At 43.7% G+C, this 23,097-nt stretch overlaps 1 protein-coding gene across 1 annotated transcript in view; it reads right to left on the reverse strand.

Annotated features, from left to right (window-relative positions):
* Window positions 1-5,590: 5,590 nt before the first annotated feature.
* KPNB1 (karyopherin subunit beta 1) overlaps window positions 5,591-23,097 on the reverse strand; it is a 28,538-nt gene continuing 11,031 nt past the window's right edge. Inside the window, exons 9-22 of the mRNA XM_045488594.1 lie at window positions 22,430-22,531; window positions 20,382-20,606; window positions 19,288-19,479; window positions 18,380-18,510; window positions 15,981-16,128; window positions 15,584-15,655; window positions 14,224-14,368; window positions 12,937-13,019; window positions 12,335-12,442; window positions 11,821-11,964; window positions 11,605-11,710; window positions 10,847-10,961; window positions 9,689-9,850; window positions 5,591-8,759 (exon numbers count right to left, since the gene is read on the reverse strand). Coding sequence (XP_045344550.1) covers window position 8,759; window positions 9,689-9,850; window positions 10,847-10,961; window positions 11,605-11,710; window positions 11,821-11,964; window positions 12,335-12,442; window positions 12,937-13,019; window positions 14,224-14,368; window positions 15,584-15,655; window positions 15,981-16,128; window positions 18,380-18,510; window positions 19,288-19,479; window positions 20,382-20,606; window positions 22,430-22,531 — 1,734 coding nt within the window. The 3' untranslated portion in view covers window positions 5,591-8,758. The remainder of the gene's footprint in view (window positions 8,760-9,688; window positions 9,851-10,846; window positions 10,962-11,604; window positions 11,711-11,820; window positions 11,965-12,334; window positions 12,443-12,936; window positions 13,020-14,223; window positions 14,369-15,583; window positions 15,656-15,980; window positions 16,129-18,379; window positions 18,511-19,287; window positions 19,480-20,381; window positions 20,607-22,429; window positions 22,532-23,097) is intronic.

The following is a 23,097-nucleotide window of genomic DNA, read 5'->3' on the forward strand; positions in this document are numbered from 1 at the left end:
TTGCTCTCTGAGTCACAAGCTTGCTCAGAGCCATGTGGGACAACCCACCTGTCCTCTAGATATGAAGGCTACCGGGCTAGGACATCCATCACCCCACTAATCCCCGGGGGTAGACAGGTTTCACCTTCCTTACTGCTGCACAAGTTCTCTTCTAAAGCAGAAGACCAGGCAAAAGATCAGAGGCTAGGCTGCAAGGTGTGGGGTTGTCTCTGGGGACTGGATGGGCATGAGCTTGACTGTGAAATGGGCACAGCCTCCCTCATTGGAAAGGGTAATGGTTCCAGGTACCCATCTGAGCACTCACTCTACAGAATAAGTTTTCCGCCCTTGCTGCTTCTGGGCCACTCAGGGTACAGGCCTAAGTGACAGCCAAAAGGTTTATCCTGGGCTCTAGATGGCTGGTGGCAAAAGCCCAGCAGAGATTAGGCCTGGTTTAGGTGACCCTAAAATACACCCTCCCACCCGCCCACCCCCGCCAATCAGGACCTGATCTCATTGCATTCTCCCTGTTTCCGGTTCTGTTATTCCAAACAGTTCTGAGCGCAGGGACTGTATCCCATCCATCTTCATATCACCAATGCCCCAATGGTGATGGTACCTGCCCACCATACATTTATTCATCAAAGACTTCTTGGACACCTGTCAAGTGCTGGGTACTGAGACTAGTGATGAGCAAGGCTCTGAGTGACAAACATGTCTTTCTTGCCTTCACGGAACTTATGTTCTAGTGGGAGAATCAGACCAAAAAAATAACTTAAAAATTATGAATCATGATAAAGGGTAAAAAGGCACAAGGGGGGAGCAACGGAGAAAAATGGGAGTCGGATCTGCTTTAGGTAAAATAGAGGTCTCCGGTGAGGTGACGTTTAAGCTAAATCTTGTTTTTTCTTTTTGAAGCTTCACCCTGCATATAAACCTCATAATGGCCTATCTTTTCTTTACGATGCACAGTTTCTATTTTTATTTTTATTTTTTTTAATTCCAGTGTAGTTCACATACAGTGCTATATTAGTTTCAGGGGTACACTATAGGGATCCAACCGTTCCATACATCACTCCATGCTCATCATGACAAGTGCACTCCTAACCCCTTCACCTGTTTCATCCATCCCCCCCACCCACCTCCCCACTGGGAACCATCTGTTCTCTATAGTTAAGAGTCTGTTTGTTTGAAGATTTTACTTTTAAGTAATCTCTACACCTGATGGGGCCGAGGGTTGTTTTTTTTTTTTTTCCAACTTACAACTCCGAGCTCCAGAGTCACATGCTCCACTGGACTGAGCCAGCAGGGCACCCCGAGTCTTGTTTTTTTGGTTTGTCTCTCTCCCTTTTTTTCCCCCTTTGTTCATTTGTGTTTTTTTGTTTCTTAAATTCCAATCTGAGTGCAATCGTATGGTATTTGTGTTTTTCTGGTTTATTTCACTTAGCATTATACTCCTTAGATCCATCCATGTTGTTAACAAGTGGCAAAATTCCATTCGTTTTTAATGGCTGAATAATATTCCATTGTGCGTGTGTGTGTATGTTTATCTATATATACACATATATATATATATACATATATATGTATGTATGTGTATGTATATGCATGTATATGTATATATATATCACATTTTCTTTATCCATTCATCTATCAATGGACACCTGGACTGTTAAGCTACATCTTTAAGGGTAAGAAGGAGTGTGCTTGGTTGAATGAATAAATGAATGAGGCAGTGACTTTGGATTAATTAGCTCACCTCTCCAGGCCAGTTTCTTCATCTGAGAAAGCTAGAGATTGGTCTGAATGATCAGGGCTCATCATAACAGAGACAGGAAAAGGTAAAAACCTTTGGTGAAAGGGGAAGTGAGGTGGGAGAAGGAGAGAAGAGGGTGTGGTGGTCAGGCAGGAGTGGTAAAACATTTCTACAGGGCATTCACAGGCCCAGCAGGAAAGGACCACAAAAGCAGGGCCGAGTCGCCCTTGCATGTTTCCTCCATGGAAACCATCAGGGACAGCCTGTCTCCCATTCCCAGGACTCTTGCTCTGGAGAAAAACTTTGTCATTCCTGTCCCAACCTTGCCTGAAAAGAGTAGGAGGAGGTGGCATTAACAGCCGGCAAAGAGAGTGAATCAAAATAAAACCCAGATGACTCAAATAGAAGCAGGCAGGCAGGAAAATTGATTAGACACACGTGACAGACAGTGCAGGGTCTGGGTGCCACCTTAGCCCTCAGTTTCTAAACCTTAGAAAATTAGGGTTTGCTGCAGAACCATCCAGGGACTGGTCTGCCATCAAATCAGAGGTGTGGGCAGTGATGGAAAGACTCATTCCTCTGGGGCACCTGCCTGGCTCAGTTGGAGCATGTGACTCTCGATCTCTGGGGGGTTGTGGGTTCAAGCCCCATGCTGCGGGTGGAGATTACTTTAAATTAAAAAAAAAAAAAAAAAAAAAAAAGACTCATTCCTTCAACAAATTCCCAAATTCCTGTGGCAGTAACACACGTCCTGTAATCAAATTAAGCAAGACTTGAGTGGAAATAGTTGTGTGTGGTTTTTGTTTTGTTTTGTTTTTTAATGGCTTCATATTCTCCAAGACCATGTTCATGTCTGCTCTTTCCCAAACAGAACTTTTTTTTAGAATTTTAAAAATTATTATATTGAATTTTTGAATACTTAATATTTGTCGCTATTCATTAGACCGTGAGCCCCATCAGAAGGAGATGGGGCTCCTTATTTGCTTCCTTCACTGTTGCATCCCCAGTGCCTTGAACAGTGCCTGGCACATAATAATAGCTGTTGATCAATTAATTAGTGCATGGTAAGTCACTGTGCTAAGAACTTTATATGAGCTACCTTTCACTGGGATCTCTATCTTACAAATGACAAAACTGAGGGGTGCCTGCGTGGCTTGAGCGTCCAACTTTGACTCAGGTCATGATCCCGCAGTTCGTGGGTCCCAGCCCTACGATCGGCTTGCTGCTCTTAACGTATAGTCTGCTTCGCATCTTCTGTCCCCCTTTCTGTCCCTCCCCTGCTCACACTCTCTCAAGAAAAAAAAAGAAAAAGAAAAAGAAAAATGACAAAACTGAGGCTCAGGGAAGTTGAAGAATTTGCCCACGGTCATACTCAAAAGACTGTACAGTATTTTGAAGGGCAAAGCTCAGAAAATAACAGGGAGAGATTATTCATACAGAGTCATTTCTTCATTCTCTTTCCCTCAGGATGGTGACAGGCTGCCCCCCCTGCATCCCGAGCTCAGTCCGGGTGCCAGAGCTGAGATGTACTTTCAGCTGAGGTCCTTTTCACGTGGAGGAGAGCTCAGCTCAGGAACTTACGGCCCAGGGGCTCCTGGGAGAGGGAACAGCTCTGGCTGTGCTGCCCAGGATCAGCGGACAGCGCCCAGGTAATTCAGATGTAGAGCTTACTCAGCAGCCCTGTGGCCTTTCTGGCCACCAGGCACCTCTAACACCCTTCCCCCAACCCTGGTTCCCAAAAATCTTCTGGCTCAGTGGGAAGACGGGTAAGTACGAGGAGACGGTTCAAACTCCCAATTGGGAGGAAAGTTGATTTTAGGAGAAAATGCCACCCCTGACCCCTAAATTAAGACTTTGACCACCGTCAAAAGGTCAACAGCGGACCTCATTATTGAATCAAGGCAACGCGGCTTTGCTGTTTAATTCCAAGAACGCTTCATCCAGGGATCTCCCTGCTCGCACGGTGTAAGCTCGCTGGGAGCAGAGGCTCCACTGCATCCCACGTGGTTTGCAGCCGCCCAGTGGGACAAGCACCGCCTTAGCCCACGTGACTTGCGGCAAGGTTCTTAGCCCCTCCCCTGTGCTTGTTTCTTCATCTATAAAATGGGACTAAGTTGGTACCTTGGTTACAGCGTTGATGAGGATTACTTCTACCACCCTACATGAGATGCTTATTATAAGCCTTGCACTGGGTAAGTGCATGAAATAGACACCATACAACGACTACTGACTAATCTTGTTCCCATTCCTCCAGCTAATTCAAGGCTAAGAGGCTAGCCTGAAGTCATCCGGCAAATGAGGAGGGGGAAGAGCTGGGAGCCCAGGTATCCCGAGGCCCTCCTTTCTCAGGTTTCTGGATACTGCTAGGTGATGCCATTCCCGGCAACTCCCCGAACTGTACTGACAACAAGTGTTTATTGAAGGTCCGCTATATGTCAGGCACTGCTCTAGGCTGGGGATACAGTGGTAAGGAAGACAGCCAAGGTCACTGCATCAGGGAGCTTACATTATAATCGGGAAAACCGGCAATAAAACATTTAAAATAGACTTTTAGATAGTGCTGCGAAGGGAATGCATGGCACATTACAAATATGGACAGCACAGACCCTCGTTTTGTATCGCTAAGGCACTGACAGCATCTGTCTAGGGCAAATGTGAGACAAGCTTGGGTGTTGGTATCTGAGACACCTGGCTTTGAATTCGAGCTCCACGTGGTCTGATGAATGTCTTCCTGCGCCTCTTTTCTCATTAGGAAAATGAGAACAGTGATTGCTAAAGTTGGTGTGAAAATTGATACAACGGGACACATAACATTTTCTCAGTGTTTAGTGTTTTTCACCTCCGGCAGGTCGGAGCTGGAACCCTTAGTGAGGCCAGGTGGAACCGTAGCCTCGTACTGTGTGCGCTTCTTGAGTGTTTGTCGGGGAGGGGTATGTGGGAACGGGGAATTACCTGGAGAACTCCTGAAAAGGAAGAAAAAAATTCCTGGGAGAAGCAGCCCCTCCCTGCGCGACGAACCGGTATCATTCTTTTTCTCTCGGTGCATGTTCCCTGGAGAAATGTCCTTGGTTGACTGCCATCGCCCAAGATTTAATGTCTTAGAAGAATTAGAAGTTACCCTTTATAACCCAGTAATCTCCAAAATTGGGCATAGAAATAAAATATTAGAACTTCTATTTATGTATTTTTCATATAATCGCTTTTTAATATCTATTTTTGTGTCTTATGTTACACAATATAGGGGTACAGTAGTACAGGTATATAGTTTATAAACACATGGGGGTATGCATGATCAAAACTTTCTGACGGGGGTGCAATCAGAAAAGTGGAAGGCCACATGGAGGCTAAGGGAGGAAAATTATGGTCAGCCCTCAGTTCACTTGCCCAACATAAACCCAGAAAGTAGCCTGCAGGCATCACTACGCTAATAAGCAACAGTGAAGAACGTACCTAATCTCTTAAATCCCAAGTTAGTGTTCTTCCCTCTACAAATTTCGGGGGGGGGGGGCGGGATGTGGAAGTAGAAATTAAATACACACTGCAAGCCATGTAAAAAGCCAATTTTGGAGGAGCCATTAAACCAACCAGATTCGCCTGAAAAATATGCACAAGACAGAGACCATCTCCTGCGGGTTCAGAAGCACTCGGAACAAAAACCTCCTCCCCACCGCTTTGTAGGCCAGTTATTTTCACTCATTTCCCATCACACTACGCAGTGTCTGTTTTTAAGACCGATGTGTCCTTCCTTTCCCCAACTCACACGCACATCACCACCACACGTTCCAGCTTCTTTCAAACCATTCATTTCGCCTCCAAGGTGACACCATGTGGAACCAAAAATGAAGCAGCAAAATGTTGAAAATAAAAATAAAGCGGACTTTATTTAGAAGATAAAGATGGTGGTATCAGTTTTGGTTAATAAAGTTGGGCTCAAGTGTTTTAACAGGTCTTTAATGCCATCACAGACTGGCATGCCAAGGGCATTCTGAATGCCAATTACAGACTGAAGTTGTTTCAAAACCGAGATGCTATCAAAAGCGGATGGAGTTGAGATTTCTCATAGAAGTCGGACTAACACACTTCTGAAATATCAGAGGGACTAGATTACTTGGTTCTGAAAGTGAAAACACTGCACTGAGCACTTCCCCTCCCTTTCTCCACAAGTCCCTGAGGCAAGATTAGTTGCCTCTGACAGTCCGAAGTTCAACATTTCAACAGAGGGGAGCTGAGGGGAACCAGGAAAATGAAAAGCAAAATTAATAAGTGTAATCGTAATTGATACAGGCAGCTGCCACTTAACGGCAAACCAAAGCCTAGTCCGATGCCCATTTGCTTCACATTTGCACTGACATCTTCCCAAGCAGACGGTAACTACATTCTTGGAGGAATGTGCCAAGACTAGGGTGGGGAAGGCCCGGACAGTGAGTGGACTGAATGCATCTTGCACCCAGTTACCTTAGGTGGTACAATCGATTCAGGGTAAGAGCCCAGACTCTGGAAAACCCACTAGCCAAAAGTAACTAGGAAAGAGGATTAAATGCATAACCAGTGTAGAACGCCTGCAAGGCACCAAGACCACAGTCCAACCAGCCCATTTTCCTCCTCTCCATCACTGAATGGATCTGGGAGAAAGCGTTAATAACAGCACTTGTCAACTGCTTCCCTGGAACAAAACATGACAAAACACACGGAAGGTTTTGTTTCCATTATGGTTCTCGGTGTACTTTATTCTCCTGCTGTCTAGCTAAGCAGCCCACACAGGACAGAAATGGGTAGCACTGAGGAATGATCAGATTTTTTATCTCCCCAACATTCCTGCCCCCTCCCTAAGTCCTGACCAACCCCTATCTATCAGGAATGGTTAGTGTATCACCCTGTCCTCAAGGGACAACTAACATTTAAACGGGATTAGAGGGTCAGGTCTCTTCTTAGTAGGGCTTAGCAGGTGGTACAAACTCTTTATTCACAACGGAGTCTTTCCTTCAAACACCTGTTTTTTGTGTTTTGTGTTTTCTTTTTTTTTTTTTTTGTACACTGGTTCATAGATCGGCACTTGACTTTGAACCTGGCACCAAAAGGCACAATATCTGATACCCTGTACAAGAGCGATTAGAGATGCTGCCATATGGATGAGCAAAACCGAGCCAATCCCACTTATGAATGGAAGGCTTGGATGGGGAGGGGAAAATGGCAAAGAGAAAAATGTAAGCCCACATTTTTTTTTGCTAGAATGGAAATGCAAGTGGGAATTTAAGGTCTTGTTTTTTAATCCTCCAAACACCAGGAAGCAATTAAAGATCTTCCTTGGTGTTTTTGAAAGCAGCATATTCAAAATGCCAGCAAAAAACTACTAGTAACTGCAAAAACCAAAAGGGGGTCAAAGCTCACCGACATCCCTCCTTATTGCTGAAAGATTCTAAACCCAAAATTCCGGGTGCCCTGTTCCCTTGTAAAAGGGAAAATAGCGAAGTCTGCTTTATGGTTCTCATAGCACATCACACTTTTAAAAAAATATTAAAGTGTGTGACCAGGGGAATGTCTGACACCATTTTATTAATCTTCAACTTCAGTGGAAAAATAAAACCTTTTTCAAGTGCCATTTTCATCACAAGAGTCCTAGTATATATATATATGTATGTATATATATACTTTTGTTTTTTAAGTTTTCTTTTGTTGATTAGTTGGTTTTGAAGTGCAGCAAGAGACCAATACCGCATTGTAGTCAATCAAATAAAAGAGAACAGAAGGCCAAGCAGTTTCCAAATGGTTATTTTATCAGATTGTTTGAACATTAAATTTATCCTCGTTTGCAATCCAAAATAGTTACCTGAAGTTTGCTCTGTGTGTGTGTGTGTGTGTGTGTGTGTGTGTGCGTGCGCGTGTGTTTACTTTTATTGTGTATTTGTTTTTAAACTCTTTGGCACAATTTTCTGGGGGTGTTCAGACTGCCACCATACATGTCAGGAGAGACCTTTTCTTTTGTGCTGCTACTTCTGAGCATCTAAATTTTGGTTTGTTTGGGTTGTGGCTTTCTTTTGTTTTGAAGTCTGCATTCTTTATTTGTAACAATTGTATTTTAATTTTTTCTAGATCCTCTAACTCCAGAGTTTTCTTTTTCTCCCCCCCCTCCCCCCCACTTCTACATTCACAGTTGAACCATATTATTAGGAAAGGCGCCTTGATGAAAAGATCAGGATACGGGAGCTCTGACCATTCGTCAGTGTTTTCCCTAGAAGGTAATTAAAAAAACAAAACAAAAAACAAAACCTAAAGAGCGTCTTTCCTTTTTTTTTTCCTTTTTTTTTTGTTTTTTTGTTTTTTTGTTTTTTTTTACACATCTCTTGTGCTGCATCAGTAGACAGGACTTCGGTTAGTTTTATGAAATGCAACATCTAACCCCTTTTTTTCTGGGAAAAAGAAACTGCAATGACTTGAAGTTGAGAATGTGGATACCGCCTCACTCACACACACTCATTCTCAGACCGTAAAGAATCCCTCACCCTCCTTTTAGCCGGCACGCGTACAGTACCGTGTGGCAATGGTACACCAAAGGTGGGCTTGAGACCCAGGCTCCATCTTTCTTGTCAGTAGCAAAGGCCAGACTGCCTTTTACAACAAAGCACCACAGCTGAACCCAGTCCCTCCTCCTCTCCCAAACCAGTCACTCCACTCGGCACCGGCCAAAAGACAGAAAAGCTAGTTCTAGCCTGTCCTGGGAAGAGAGAACTTCCTTTTTTTTTTTTTCCCTAAGCAATTACATCCATCGTTTTTCTCTTTTCCAAGATGGCCGACGTTATGGTTTTCTACGAAGTCAGTGCTTACTTAGCTCACTAACAGCGCTGCTGTTGGCGGCTGCGGCTGCTGCTGTGGCAGGATTTTCAATGTGGTGTGTTTTCAAGCCTCACTCACTCATCCTCTCATTCCCAAACATTCAGCATCCGTGCACACTCCTCACTTCCGGGTTTTTCAAAAGATTGGAGATTTCCAGTGGGGGTCTCAGGTTATCATCCCAATGGTAACAGATCTAAAAACAGACGGAAAACAAGTCAACTTTGAGACCACATACAGTTGGAAGAGTCAAACGCTTCTGATTCCCACAATTAAGTGCTCACCAGCCTGAAATGAATTGGTCTAGTTTGTCCTAATAAAAGGACTAATTGTTTTTCTTGTCTTCCTATGTGCCAGCTACCTGCTCTCATTAGCACCTATATTAAGAGGGTAGGAGGGAAGCTAACAAGATAAAACTCAAAGTAGCCAATTTTATCGAGATCTTTGGAGTAAGACAATGAGTATGTTGAAGAGTTGAAAAAATAAAGACTACATCTGAAAGCAAGGGTCAGGGGTGCCTGGGTGTCCGACTCTTGATTTCAGCTCAGGTCACGATATCACAGTTTAGCGAGCCCCTCTATGCTGACAATGCGGAGCCTGCTTGGGATTCTCTCTCCCTGCCTCTCCCCTCCCCTCTCTCAAAAATAAATAAAAAACTAAAAAAAAAAAAACAAAAAACAAAAAAGCAAGCATCACACAACTCTTGACTTTGGATATCTTCTGCAGAGCTATGCAATGTCTAAAAGCGCTGCAGTAAAAAAAAAAGTATAAAGAGCAGGAGGAAGGGAATAGCGAGTAGAAAAGAAAATTCTGGGAAAATGCCATTACCGATGACTTTATTAGGACCCAAAATCATGTGGGGCCTTCACTGAATTCCAGTTACATAAGTTCTGCTCTTCATCACCACAAGGAATCAAGTATTTGGCTCAAGGAAAGATTGAGGATGCCCGACCCTTCCACTAGTACAAGCCTGAGGAACAAAGGCTTGGCTCAAAAGCACTTATATGGGAAGGGATACAAAACAAAATGCCATGAGACAGGCAGCCCTTGTCGGAACAGTCTGAAGAAACCGTGCCTCCTCCCCAAGAGAGTAGAAGGAAGAGGGCAATGGAGACGAGCTCTTACCAAGCTTGGTTCTTCAGTTTTCTCAGTTCTTTTGTTGCCCATGTAGCAAGGGTTTTTGCTTTGTTAGTCTTCGATCTCCGTCCTTCAGTTAACAGTTCATGGATCATTGGCCTAGCTTCTACTAATTTCAGTACGTCCTTCCCAAATGCTGTACACAAGTCCCTGTGCAGAACAAACACACCTGACAATGAGCTCCTTGGCCCGACACTGCTATCATATCATTTTGAGCCTTCCAGACCAGTGCTAAGCTAGTTGTGGGTTTCTTCATATTTACCTGCTTTTTAATGTTTATTTATTTTGAGAGAGAGAGAGTGAACGCGAGCAGGGGAGAGGCAGAGAGAGGGAGACAGAATCCCAAACAGGCTCCAAGCTGCGAGAGCCTGACGCAGGGGTCAAACTCCCGAACCGTGAGGTCACGACCTGAGCTGAAATCAAGAGTCGGACACTTAACCAACTGAGCCTCCCCAGGTGCCCCTGTATTCACTTACTTTTTAAAGCTGGAAGAAATTTTAGGGATAAGTTGAGCACCTACCCTCAACAGATGCACAAAATGAACTCTAAAGAGAGAGGATGACTACTGCAGGTTCCACAACTAACTCATGGTTCTCTCTTCTAATGATGCCTCAGAAACTCTCAACAGAGGAGGCTAAACATAGGCAATCTGTTGACCAGCCTCAGAATATGGGATGGACACAGATCTGATGCTGCTCCTATACCTCTGAGAACTCACTTCATAGTTTAGCGAAAAGAAATTAGAAACCTGGAGTCTGGAATAAGACCCAAGCTAAGGTCTGTAGTAAATTCTCACCTGTGAGAACTCCTAACAGGACACCATGGGTTCTATTAAAGAAATACCAGGATGCCTGGGTGGCTCAGTAGGTTAAGCGTCCCACTCTTGATTTCAGCTCTGATCACGATCTCATGGTTCATGGGATTGAGCCCCGTGTTGGGCTCTATGCTGACAGGGCAGAGCCTGCTCAGGACTGTTTCTCTCTGCCCCTTCTCCCTCCCTCTCAAAATAAACAGACATTAAAAAAAGAAGTATCCATGTCAAAGAAGTACACAATCACCATCCAGGCTACCCTCAAAATTCTTTACCGCATATCTTCGGATTTTCCAAAAGTTCTATTTAGCTACTGGAAATAGGATATAACCTACCCTATCAGTCCAGCAGCACAAGCTACTACTCCATCTGTATGATCCTCATCTCCAGCAATGTGGTCAATGAAAGACAGAATAAATTCTACTCTGGGTTGTACCAGCATCACATCCGCTATAAAAGAAAGAGAAAGTCTGATGAAACTGTCCCACCCTGGCAGGACTGTACCCCCCATTTCAAAGTTTCCAAATACACTATCCCCCTCACAAGGCTGGCTTCAGGTGGGAGAATTAGCTGCATATAGTTACACCGAACTGTCCTTTCGCAGATTAAGATGTCATTCTTGACATCAACACAAGAGGCAGACAGTCCTTTTATTACAAGCAGAAATAATATAGAAGAAACTAATGGGACCTTTCCTCTAAGCCCATGGTATCAAAAGAGGTAAAGGACAAATACTTCCCTAGTCAGTAACAGAAATATCAGGTGACAGAGGAAATCTGATCTCCCAGTCCTTTAATTCAATTGCACTAGGGGTGTGTATGTGCTCACAGCTGCCGCTCAGGGTTGGTGTAGATGCCAACCGGCACCACAGCCTTGCTGGATCCCATCCCTTACAATGCCCAAGAAAGGGGAGACAAAGCAGCAGAGGAAGAGGGAACAGAAATACGAAAGGCCGTATTCTCTCCCAAAGCAACTCTCTTCATCAGGGCGCTTCCTTCTCCCCTTCCTTTCCATTCACAAGTGACAGAACTAGAGGCACAGCCCCTTTGGCTAAGTGAACTCTGGACTGAGTCAATTGGGTTGTATACTCAACGGTGCACGTTCTCCTGGTCTCCCTTCAGTCCCTGGACAATTCCGGTATAGGCTTCCAAGCAGCCTTCCCTTAGCTCATTCAGGTAATCCACCATGTCATAGTCTGACTGTAAGAGACAAAACAGAACGTCCATCATTCCAAGACCCTTTAGTTGTACGACTGTCAAAAATCCCCCTCATCCAATCAGGCTGGACTTAAAGATAGCTTTAAGCCTACCTTGTCCACCTGGGCTTGGGAGGCCTGCTGAAGAGTATTCAAGACGACCTCTAGATATTTTTTAAACTCTCCACCAATAGCAAGGGCAATATCACCAAACACTGACAGAATCTGTGGCTTCACAGACCTGTGGACATTTTCATTCTGATAGAGAGAGAAAAGCAAATGAATAAAAGTCACGTGTCCCGTCCAAAGGCTGTAACAAACAACTACTAATATGCTGTGTACAGACCACATAATCTCTGAAAAGAGGGATTATGTATGCACTTTACTGGCTTCCCTGCACCACCCCCACCCCTCCCCCCATTCCATGCAGCGAGCACATGCATTCCTTTAACTTTACAACCTTACTTTATAGAATGACTTTGTGAAAACGAACAATTCCTTTCTTCATAAGCCTACAGCCAACATTCCAGCAACTTAAAGAGTTCCCTCTCACTGAGTTTTTAACCATGTTTCCAACTGACGATTTCTTCAGATCCTAGTAGACTGGCTTGTGCGTGCAGACACTCACCCCCAGGTTCTCCAGGAGGAGCTGCATCACCTCGTCACAGAAAGGTAAGATGTTGGACTGCAGGGCACGGCATAAGTCTCCCACTAAGCCCACAGCTGCCAAACAAACCTGCAAAGAATCCAGGAAATGATCTTCCGAGCAGAAAAGGCCAACTGCGGGGTAAGGCATTATTTTTACTTAGCTGCTGCTCCTTTTATCACCTGAGCCTAGAGTGCAAGAAGAAAACATCCTCCCCTCTCTGAGACCAGTTCATTTTAACAACCAGTACCTCAGGAAAAAAACTAAGGCCGTCCAAGGTTATCATTAAGAAAGGACAGAAATGACAGTATTCCCCAGGAACGATGGTGGCAAGAGCCAGGTGGTTAAAAAAAAAAAGAGAAGGAAAAAACCCGGCTCTTAGGGCGCCATGCTGGTGCAGCTAATATCTTGGTTTTTTTCACAGACTACTTCTGGGGAGTTGCCCTGAGTTCAGACACTCAGGGCAACAGAATAAGTAGTTCATACCCAGGGCCAATGCACCGAGACTGTCCGGACTTTGTACCACAATGACTGTCCAGTATAAGCGAGAATATAAATGTGTTCTATTGAAAAGCATGGACTACCTGGTACTCAGCATAGTTTTTCAATCCAATGCCCAGGAAGGGTTTAAAGGCCTCCATGTACTTTAGGAACTCACCACCCAACACTGCAAAGAAGCAAACTGTTAGCACCACAGGATATCACAGAAATGAGCAAAAATAACCATCCTGGCTCTCCCAAAATGTATTCGCTCCACACAACAGGTTGGGTGGAGCGTGCATTAATTACCAATTCGCCAATGAAGATGTTAAGGCTGTCTCAGACAAGTCAAATTCCTAAGTGCTGGAAGGGCCTCTTATGCCCCAAAGATAATGCCAAATCTCCACGGAGCGGGATTTCACTTTGGCTGAAAAAAACCCAAGTGGTTTTTTTCACGGAGCGTCAGGGTTAATTTTGAATTGGATGAGCTAACAATGCTGCCTCTTGGCCACCTCTTCACCTGGTTATAACATGTCTTCTCTGGCAGCCAGGTTTAAAACAGGGTCCATCCCTGGGCAATCCCATCAAGGACTTATTTAACAAGCCAGTCAGGGAAAGCAGACTAGTTTTCTTTCCGAATTCACCACTCCGGGAGCCATAATGAACTGCCGGGTCCTGTCAGGGTGGTTACATGTGGCCAGATCAGTTGAACATATGCTTCTTATGCTAGAAATAGGTCTGCTCCTCGGAGAAGTAGTCCTCTGGTAATGGCCTTGGTAATACACTTTACAGGCCATCCCTGAAGCATTCCAGGTTTCTGAAGTGCTCTTTAATGTGCTTTTAAATGGCCCTTCGAAGAGTCTTAAGCAGACGTGGCTCCCCCAAAGCAATTTTGTATAGTCAGACATATAACAACCAGAAAACCAATTAATTCCTAGAACTCTCAATGTTTTACTCCATTCCATACAAGGGACCATGCATGATGTGTCAACTTGGAGTCTGAAGCATTACAACTTGAACCAGAAGGTAGCAAGTTCCAGCAAAGAAAACAGAAACCTTTCCTTCCTCCATCCTTGAAAGGAACCAAACTTCAATAAAGCAAGCAGACTTTCAGGGTTAAAAGGAACCTGACGAACATGGGGTAGATGATAATAGTTTCTTCCCCAGAACAGTTGCCAATCTGAGATCCAAACTGGCTCCCCATTTATTTCAGTGAGAGTGGCAGAGCAATTATACACAAAGTTATGCTTATATTCAACCCAACTTTGCACTCCAGTCATGCCCCAGTAAATGAGAAGACAGGACTATGCTTTCTCTGGTCAAAAATTTCCCATGGCCGTTGAAACTCCCATACCCTAAAGACACTCCCTGCCCAATTTTGGCTCACTGACCTTCCACCAGTGTGCTAACTGCCATTAGGGCATCCTCTTGCACTCCCCCAGACCCAGCTGTGCTTTGGAACATCCTTAACAGGGAGGCCATGACCACATCAGAGATCTGCAAAGCATCTTGATGTTGCACTTTCCGGAGAACATTCTGTGAAATGAACAAGAAAGAGTTCAGGATCTGTTGATTCTAAACCTTCCAATCAGAACACTAAACATACATTCCTAAAAAAAAAAAAAAAAAAAAAAAAAAAAAAAAAAAAAAAAAAAATCAAAAAAAATCAATTAAATTCCTTGACTTTCTAGCTTTTTTTTTTTTTTTTTTTTTTTTTTGGAAATGCCAAATACACTTTTTGTAATCAAAAGCTTTCACAGTGTAAATCACCTGCAACAAAACATGCATTTTAAGATCCCTTCTATTCCCCAATTCAGAATGAACACGAGATGATCTTCCATGGTACATAAACTCATTTCTTCTACATTTCATTTATGTCTGATAAACCCATCAGTAGCCTCCATATTCCAATCTTCCTGGAATGGCACTTGAATTTACTTCAGCTTTAAAGAAGAACAGGTTATATTATAGTTCCTACGCATAAAACAAAAAAGCAATCCTTCCTATATCCTAACCTATTTACAGATGATAGGAAAGAAATAGCTTTGATAAAATTAAGCCAACTGAATTATCCTAATTCAGTATTCCTCAAACTTCCCTCCTTAGCCTTTAATTTGTTTCAACTAATGTTACCAGATCATTCCTGCATTTGTCGGATAACTAAAGACCTTAACAGTCAAGCTTAAAAAAAAAAAAATTGAGTTTGGCTAAGAAAGAAAAGAGAGTTCATAGGGAAGATGACCTAGTTAGCATCACTCAATACTAAAACCTAGTACCTATGTAAGCATTAGACAATTTCCAGGGTTTTCCTACCTTTGGTTAAAAAAGGGAATAGCACCTCAGCCACTCCATGAGTCCAGTCATGAATGGGTGACGTTTGATTTAAAGATTCCCGGTCTCCCCTCAAAAGACTACTCTGAATAACAGGTACTATAAATGACATAAATTATAATAAAGCTTCCAATAGGAACTGTTGTTTCAAAAGATGATGGCAGAAAAACTCAAGGCTTCATTTTTTTAGCTGAGTGAACCACAGCTGGGAGCCAAATCTGGCTGGGCTACATTTGGACAACCCAATAAAAAAACCAAGACTGGAAGCTGCCAACACAACATAGCTGTACAACATCATAAAACGAGCAGTTTCCTCCCCTAAACTGGGCAAAAGACAAATTCTGTCTTTATGGACAGAGAAGAAAAGAGAACACTTTCTGATCGGCCTCAGAACTGGTAAGCGATAAAGCACCACTGTACCTGAAGAGTTGCGCAGAGCAAAGACTGAAGGTCATTGAACTGGATCCTATCCGATGTGCTCTGGATATGTGACTACAAAGAAAAGAAGATCATCATATTCTGAATAAACACCTTCTAAAAGAGCGCTGAACTTCCTCAATGCTTCCATTTTTGCTGGGTTTAGCAAGACCATTAAATAATCTTTACTGATTCTAACGTAGGAAATAAAAAACTCACAGATGTATATGATGTGATGTGTCTAAGTAACTGGGATGAGCAATGCAGATTTAAAGAGGCAACATTTTTTGTATAAGCCTTACATCGTTCTGAGAAAATATATATTTACACGTAAATATAAACACTAAGAAGAAAGGACGGGCCTCCCACCTCCGACCAAGCCAGGAAAGCCCAGTCTCACCTCCATCTGGAGCACCTGCTGCAGTCGCTCCATGATAACCAGAGTAGTCTTCTGAACCGCAGGGTAACAATCCTTGGCACTGTTTTTCACAATTTCCATCAGAGATTCATATGCAGAACTCCTCAGGTTGTTCTGGTGTCCATCAGGTCTGTAAGGAAGACACAACAACAATCTTAAAGTCTCACCTGAGAAAAAGAATAGAGTTGTTATGACATAGACCTTGTTGCAAAGAAAATAAGGATCCTATGGGGCGCCTGGGGGGTGGGGGGGGGTGGGGGACGGGGCTCAGTCAGTTAAGCATCTGACTTCAGCTCAGGTCATGATCTCATGGTTCGTGAGTCTGAGCCCAGAGCTGTCAGCACAGAGCCTGGAGCCTGCTTCAGATTCTGTTTCCCTCTCTGCCCCTCCCCCACTTACACTGTCTCAAAAATAACGTTTAAAAAAAACAAAAAGGGAAGAAAATAAGGATCCTAGAACTGGTACGGTTGCAAACGTGGTTTGAGTTTGACAACATAATACAACCAGGAAATAAATTTTCAACTGTGAAGCCAACGGCTATCTTCATTATGGGTCTCCAGAGCTGGTTAAACTTTAGAATAACTCTTTGGAAATGGGCTAACATTATAGGGAAACAAATTAGTTTAAAATGCTGAAGGGTGCCTGGGTGGCTCAGCCAGTCAAGCATCCAACTTTGGCTCAGGTCATGATCTCGCCATTTGTGGGTTTGAGCCCCGTGAGCTGTGCTGTCTGTGCTGACAGCTTAGAGCCTGGTTTAGATTCTGTGTCTCCCTCTCTCTCTCTCTCTCAAAAATAAACATTAAAAGAAAAAAAAAAGAATTTAGGTTTATGGGGGGAGGGGATAAAAATAAAATGCAGACGAAAGCATGTGGACAAATGAAGACGTTGCCTGAATAGCTAAGAAAAAGATAATTTTCTTCATTCATCTGTGAAAGATGGTATTATATATACTCTTGATCAAAGAAGTAAAGATAAACTAAGGAAGCATGGAAGAGTTTAAACCCAGCCTTCTTCCTAATGGTTTCTTTTGAGCATGGCTTTAGGTATAGCTCACATACAACCAAAATTAAAGGTCGTTCCAACTTATAACCCCTTAGAACTACATTTCACGGGCGCATGGCTGGCTCAGGTGGTGGAGCATGTCACTCTTGTTCTTGGGGTTGTTAAGTTCGAGCTGCATATTGGGGGTAGAGATTACTTAAAAACAAATCTTTATTTTTTAAAATATTTTCTTTTAATTTTTAATGTTCGTTTACTCTTGAGAAAGACAGAGCACAAGTGGGAGAGGGGCAGAGAGAGGAGACACAGAATCTGAAGCAGGCTCTGGGCTCCGAACTGTCAGCACAGAGCCTGACATGGGGCTCGAACCCATGAACCACAAGATCATGATCTGAGCTGAAGTCGGACACTTAACTGACTAAGCCACCCAGACGCCCCTAAAAATAAATCTTTAAAAAAATTTTTTTCAAAAGCTCACTTCTAAAACAACTGCATTTTAATGCCAAGTTCTTCACCTATTTTCAAAAGTAGTAATTAATGATCTAGTGTGGCAATTAAATCCATAGTAAGAGCTACGATTTCCTTTATACCATAACCAAAGGCTCCTGTTACGAGTAGACACTGAAAAATGAAGGGACCTCTCTAGACCAATTCCTCTTTATTTTTTTAAATTTTTTTTTTCAACGTTTATTTATTTTTGGGACAGAGAGAGACAGAGCATGAACGGGGGAGGGGCAGAGAGAGAGGGAGACACAGAATCGGAAACAGGCTCCAGGCTCTGAGCCATCAGCCCAGAGCCTGACGCGGGGCTCGAACTCCCGGACCGTGAGATCGTGACCTGGCTGAAGTCGGACGCCTAACCGACTGCGCCACCCAGGCGCCCCGACCAATTCCTCTTTATATGAGACTATTTTCTGACTTCACTTGTAACCTCAACATTCTAAGGTAGACATAGTCTGTATTTTCTTCTTTTTTTAAATGTTTATTTTTGAGAGAGAGAGGGAAACAGAGTGTGAGTGGGGGAGGGGCACAGAGCCCAATGCGGGGCTCAAACCCACAAACTGTGAGATCGTGACCTGAGTCGAAGTCAGACGTTTAACCGACTGAGCCACCAGGGCGCCCATGTATTTTCTTCTCTTATTTTTTAGCCCCAACATGGGGCTCAAACTCATGACCCTGAAATCAAGAGTTGCATGCTCTCACGACGGAGCCAGCCAGGTGTCCCTTTCTCTTATTTAAACAAATAGTGTACCAGAAGACTCTTTTAATGCTTCCTGTTACTATGTTCCCATGATTAGGTTATACAGAGGCGCCCCCCACCACACACAAGGCAAAAGCATTTGGATGCAAAGATACCACCCACTTCTGTATATATCAGTCACCTGTCTGTAGTTTCTAGAAGCTTCTGAACTATGAGTTCAAAAGAAGAAGATAAGCAATAGGTAGCTGGTTCTTCCTGATCATCAGCCACATCTGCAGCTTCATAAGCAGCTTCAGCCAGACTGGAGAAAGCCTTAAAACAGAGACAGAGTCAACATTAGTCCTGAAAAGAATCCCTCCCCAGGACAACCTCATTTCTCCTTAACACACTATGGGCAGTGTTCGTTTCCAACTGACCTAGGAATAAATCAATGCTAGTGAATCCTCAACTTTTCCTGTCAAAGTCCTAAGACAATCACTTAACAAGAGGTATCCTTAAAATTAAATATTTATGTATTTGTTTATTTATATTGTTTGTCCCACCCCAAACTCTCTCAGCAGCAGAGTTCTTTCATCTACCACAAATACCTGCCACGACGTCATTTCTTTTTCCACTTACAGAAAGGCTTTTTAGCCCCACTCCTTCCTTGTCTGAACTTCCTCCCCCACACCCCCAAAGGTCCCTAATGAACTACCTTCAGCCTGCACTGACTCAGCACTTGGGCCGCCTACCTTCCTTCTCTTTTGCCCCCTTCTCAGCAATGGTACTTTTTGTAGCTAGCAACTCTCTACCTTAATCAAAATTTCTTGTTCCCCAAGCAACTGAAGAAAGAAAACCAGGTCCAGATAGTTTTCCCACCGGGTTAGCATGACTGTTCTAAATGGTTTGGGAACCAGTTCACCATGAGTCAACAGCTCCCACTGGCTCATGCAATTGGCATCCCCCACATTTTAATTGAAGAAATGAGAAAGGAGATGCTATTCAGAAAAGGCCTTCCAGTGAGGTAGACCCATTTCTCTCCCACACCTCCTACCTCCTTGCCCATGGCTCAGCCCAGCTCCATATCTCAGTGGAAAGAAGAGCCCTTACCCAGCACACATTTGAAGCCACTCTGGGTTCAGCACTGAGGCCCTCAATCAGACACTGCAGCAGGGGAGTTAAGTAGACATCATTGATGGCAGCTTCAGGGAGCAGTTCACAAATTCGGCCCACAGTCCACGCGGTTGTATCTCGAACAACTACACTGGGGTCTTTCATTAATTCTATTAGGGTGGGCATAGCCTGCAAATATAGCAATTAGCAAAGCGAAGCAAAGATTAAGATTCATGTCGACTGACACCTCAGAGGAGAAAATGCCGATGGTTGGGATTTTTCCTTAAAAATTTTTTTCAGTACTCTCTACACCCAACATGGGGTTCCAACTCACGACTCCAAGACCAAGAGTCACACGGTCTTCTGACTGAGCTACCCAGTGCCCCCTGATGGTTGGGTTTTAACCCAAAGCATCAAGACGGTGTGTCATTTTAGAAGATACGTCTGTCCTGTATCCAACAGCATGATAAAAACAAAAGGAAAAGTGAAACAGTCCTCTCTTCACCAAATCCCAGCAGAGAGTTTTATTAGAAGTCTAGCAAGAAAAAGCTTCCAGCAGACTTCCGCCGAATCTCTCAGGTGGTGCACCTCCGTGCAGTGGCGATGGCGTGTGGCTCCACTGGGAAAGGCCGAGTTCCACCGCACTGCACTCAGTTCCAATGGGCTCTCGTAGCGCTTTGTAATAGTAAAATAAACACCCTGTTTCCACAAGACTTTTCGTTACACAGCTATCATTGCATCCCAAGGACAGAATCATCACATAAAAATTACGGGGAAGGTTTATGACACAGCAGGTAAGTGAAAACACAAGTCCTGAGACTGCTGCACAGGAAGATGCCCATCCTGTCGCACACACATACGTGCACACAGAAGACAGCGACACAGATCAACGCTAAGAGTTAAGAATGTTATCCTTCAGCACGTGATTAAAGGGGACTTTTTCTGCCTTTCTGTCAAGTCCTGAGTTTTGTTAACAATCCAGAAATTACCTTTGTGGAGGACTACGTACAGTTTTGTTTTTAAAATAAAGGCACACTCTCAAGTAAAAAGCTCAAGTGATAAATATCCCATTTAAAAGCCCCCAGCCTCACCTGTATAACTAGTGGTTTGAGCTGATTGGGCTCTGGTCCTTCCAAGATACAGCCAAAAGCCATTACTGCTGCATCCCGGTACCGCCAATCCGGGTTCTTGATGTGTTCTTTAATGAAGGGGAGGACATGTGGGACGATGTCATCTTCACAGCAGGTGGCCAGAAGCATGAGGCACACACCTGCTGCTTTGCAGGGGTTCCAGTCGTCGTCGTCGTCATTTTCGTCCTGATGAAGAGAATGTGGCACTAGTTCAGTTTTTGTTCAAAGAATCACTTCAACTCAAAAAAAAAAAAAAAAAAAAAAGAAAATCACTACATCCAAAGGTCTTCTGACTACTCCCAGATGTCACTGGAACTTAAGTTTTGCGGATGTAAATAAAATGTAAAACCTTTACACGTACGAACGTATATATACGTATATACAATATTAAAGTTTACTTCTTTATTCTGAGAGAGCACACAGGTACGTGAGCAGGGGAGGAACAGAGCGAGAATCCCCAACAGGCTCCATGCTGTCGGTGTGGAGCCCAACGCAGAGCTCGATCTCATGAGCCAGGAGATCGTGACCGGAGCCAAAATCAAGAGTTGGACACTCGACCGACTGAGCCACCCCATGAAACCTTTATGTTTAATCTCTTCCATAAAGATTCATCGCAGCATAGCCTGTGATGCAGACAGAGGGAAGTCCCACTTCATACTACACAAGGACACAGACGACTCCCGCTACATGCAACAAGAAGGATGAAACTGGGACACACAGCAAGTGAAAGGCAGGGCAAGAGTATATGCCGTGTGATTCTAGTTATGTAAAGGCCAAAATCAGTCAAAACTAATTTACGGTAGTAAAGGTGAGGGAGTGAATGACTCGGAAGAAGCCGTGAGGCAACTTCTGGTGTGCTAATAATTATTACAGTTCAATGAAAAGTTAAACAAAAACCGACGTCAAAACCAAGATTCCATTCGCATTTCTCCGGAAACTAGAATTCAAGGTCTAGCTTCCTTACTGTGGCTACTCACACCACACAATCAATTTAAGGTAGGCTGCCTTAGGCACCTTCAGGATATTACACACCTAAAGAATGATTTGTTCCCAAATGCGAAAAACACAACAAAAATACACAAAAGCGAAGACACTAAGGTCAAAAGATAAAAAGTGGCTGTAAAACTCAAAGAGGAGATGAAAATTTGAGAGAGAACCCAGTCCACTTCAAACCAAATACGTCTCTACTTATCTTTTGAGATTGTTGTATTGAAAGTCACGTACTTTCCTAAAACCAAGTAACCTCCCTGTTTCCAAGGAAATTCTGCAGTGCTCAAAGTGACAACAAGGTTTCCTCAGAGCACTCCCAGCCCTCTGGTAATATTTTACATGTATCAGGAGGGAGGAGATACACAATCTTTCCAAACACCACACCAAGAAAAACTGTCATGCCCCAAATCAAAAGGGAACGATGCCAAGATACACTTCTTATAAAATAAACTTCTATATATATCCATTATACCCCCATCTTTATGAAGTCATTACTTTTCCTTTGTCCTGAATCTTATGGATGTTAATAATCAGGAAGGATCAGAAATTTCTTCCACAGGTTGACGTCCTTCACCGGGATGTGAATAATTCTTAGCCAACCTCACCAACATTTGAAAAGCGTACACACGTACTGTGAACTCATGAAAACAATCCAGATGTTAGCAGATAAATTAAGTGGCCCAAACTAGTACATCTCTCTCGCTAACCCTCGCTAACCTTCACTGCAACTTTCATGGCGTAGGTCTCCCCCGCACGCCTTTGGACAAGGCTCAAATCAGAGCGGCAGCGGATGTAGCTCGTCTGCCATCAAGACCGAAACGGTCAGACCCAGTCCTCCCTCACAAACAACTCAGAGTCCAGAGGATCTTAGAGATCTGTTTGGCTGTTCCCGAGTCAAGCGTAACAGAACACCAACCGGCTGAAGAGTTGCCGAGTTCCCTCACGGAAACTGTTCCGCAGCAAATCCATCCTCAACAAGGTTTCACGGCTTCCCCGGCTAGATCTGTGAGGTAACTCACCTGTTTGGTTAGTGTCTGTGTGAGGATGGGAACCAGGTACTGGAGTGCTCCCTTGGCATAAAACTTGCTGGTGTGCTCAGGAGGTCGTCCTTGTTCGGCTGCCTGAGGAAAAACATAAAAGCAAATTCTGGACGGCGGCAAACAGGCGGATACTAGAGGCATACAATAAGAGGTGCCCAGGGGTCTGTACAGAAATACACCTAGCAAATGTAACATTTGCTGTGATCTCTGGAGGCGCTCACTTTTTGGTCTACTTCAATGGGATTCTTTTAGGCCATACATATAAATCCACCTTAAAGGGCCAAGGCAATCGTAAGAACTACATTCCTTTTTCACAAGCTCAATTCATATTAACAAGATGTCATCTAACTAACCTTTGGATCAAGAGATGTACTAAGTTTACGTAATGATGCCAAAAATAAAACTGTTTCTTAGTGTGCAAGACAGTGAAGGCTGGAAACAAAGCTGGAGTTCAAAGACTGCAAAGTGCAGAACTAGCCCCTCTGTCTAGATCAAATTCCTTCACCAGAGTTAGTAAACTAGCAATTATGCATCCCGTACTTGCATAAGGACTTCCAAAAGGAAATAATTCGGCGTCAGACATCACCTCATTAAATGGTGACTGCCAGCTGCCCCCTTGTGTTCACGGTACTAATACCAACGTTTAT

This window comes from Leopardus geoffroyi, chromosome E1 (assembly GCF_018350155.1).
Source record: "Leopardus geoffroyi isolate Oge1 chromosome E1, O.geoffroyi_Oge1_pat1.0, whole genome shotgun sequence".
Lineage (NCBI taxonomy): Eukaryota > Metazoa > Chordata > Mammalia > Carnivora > Felidae > Leopardus > Leopardus geoffroyi.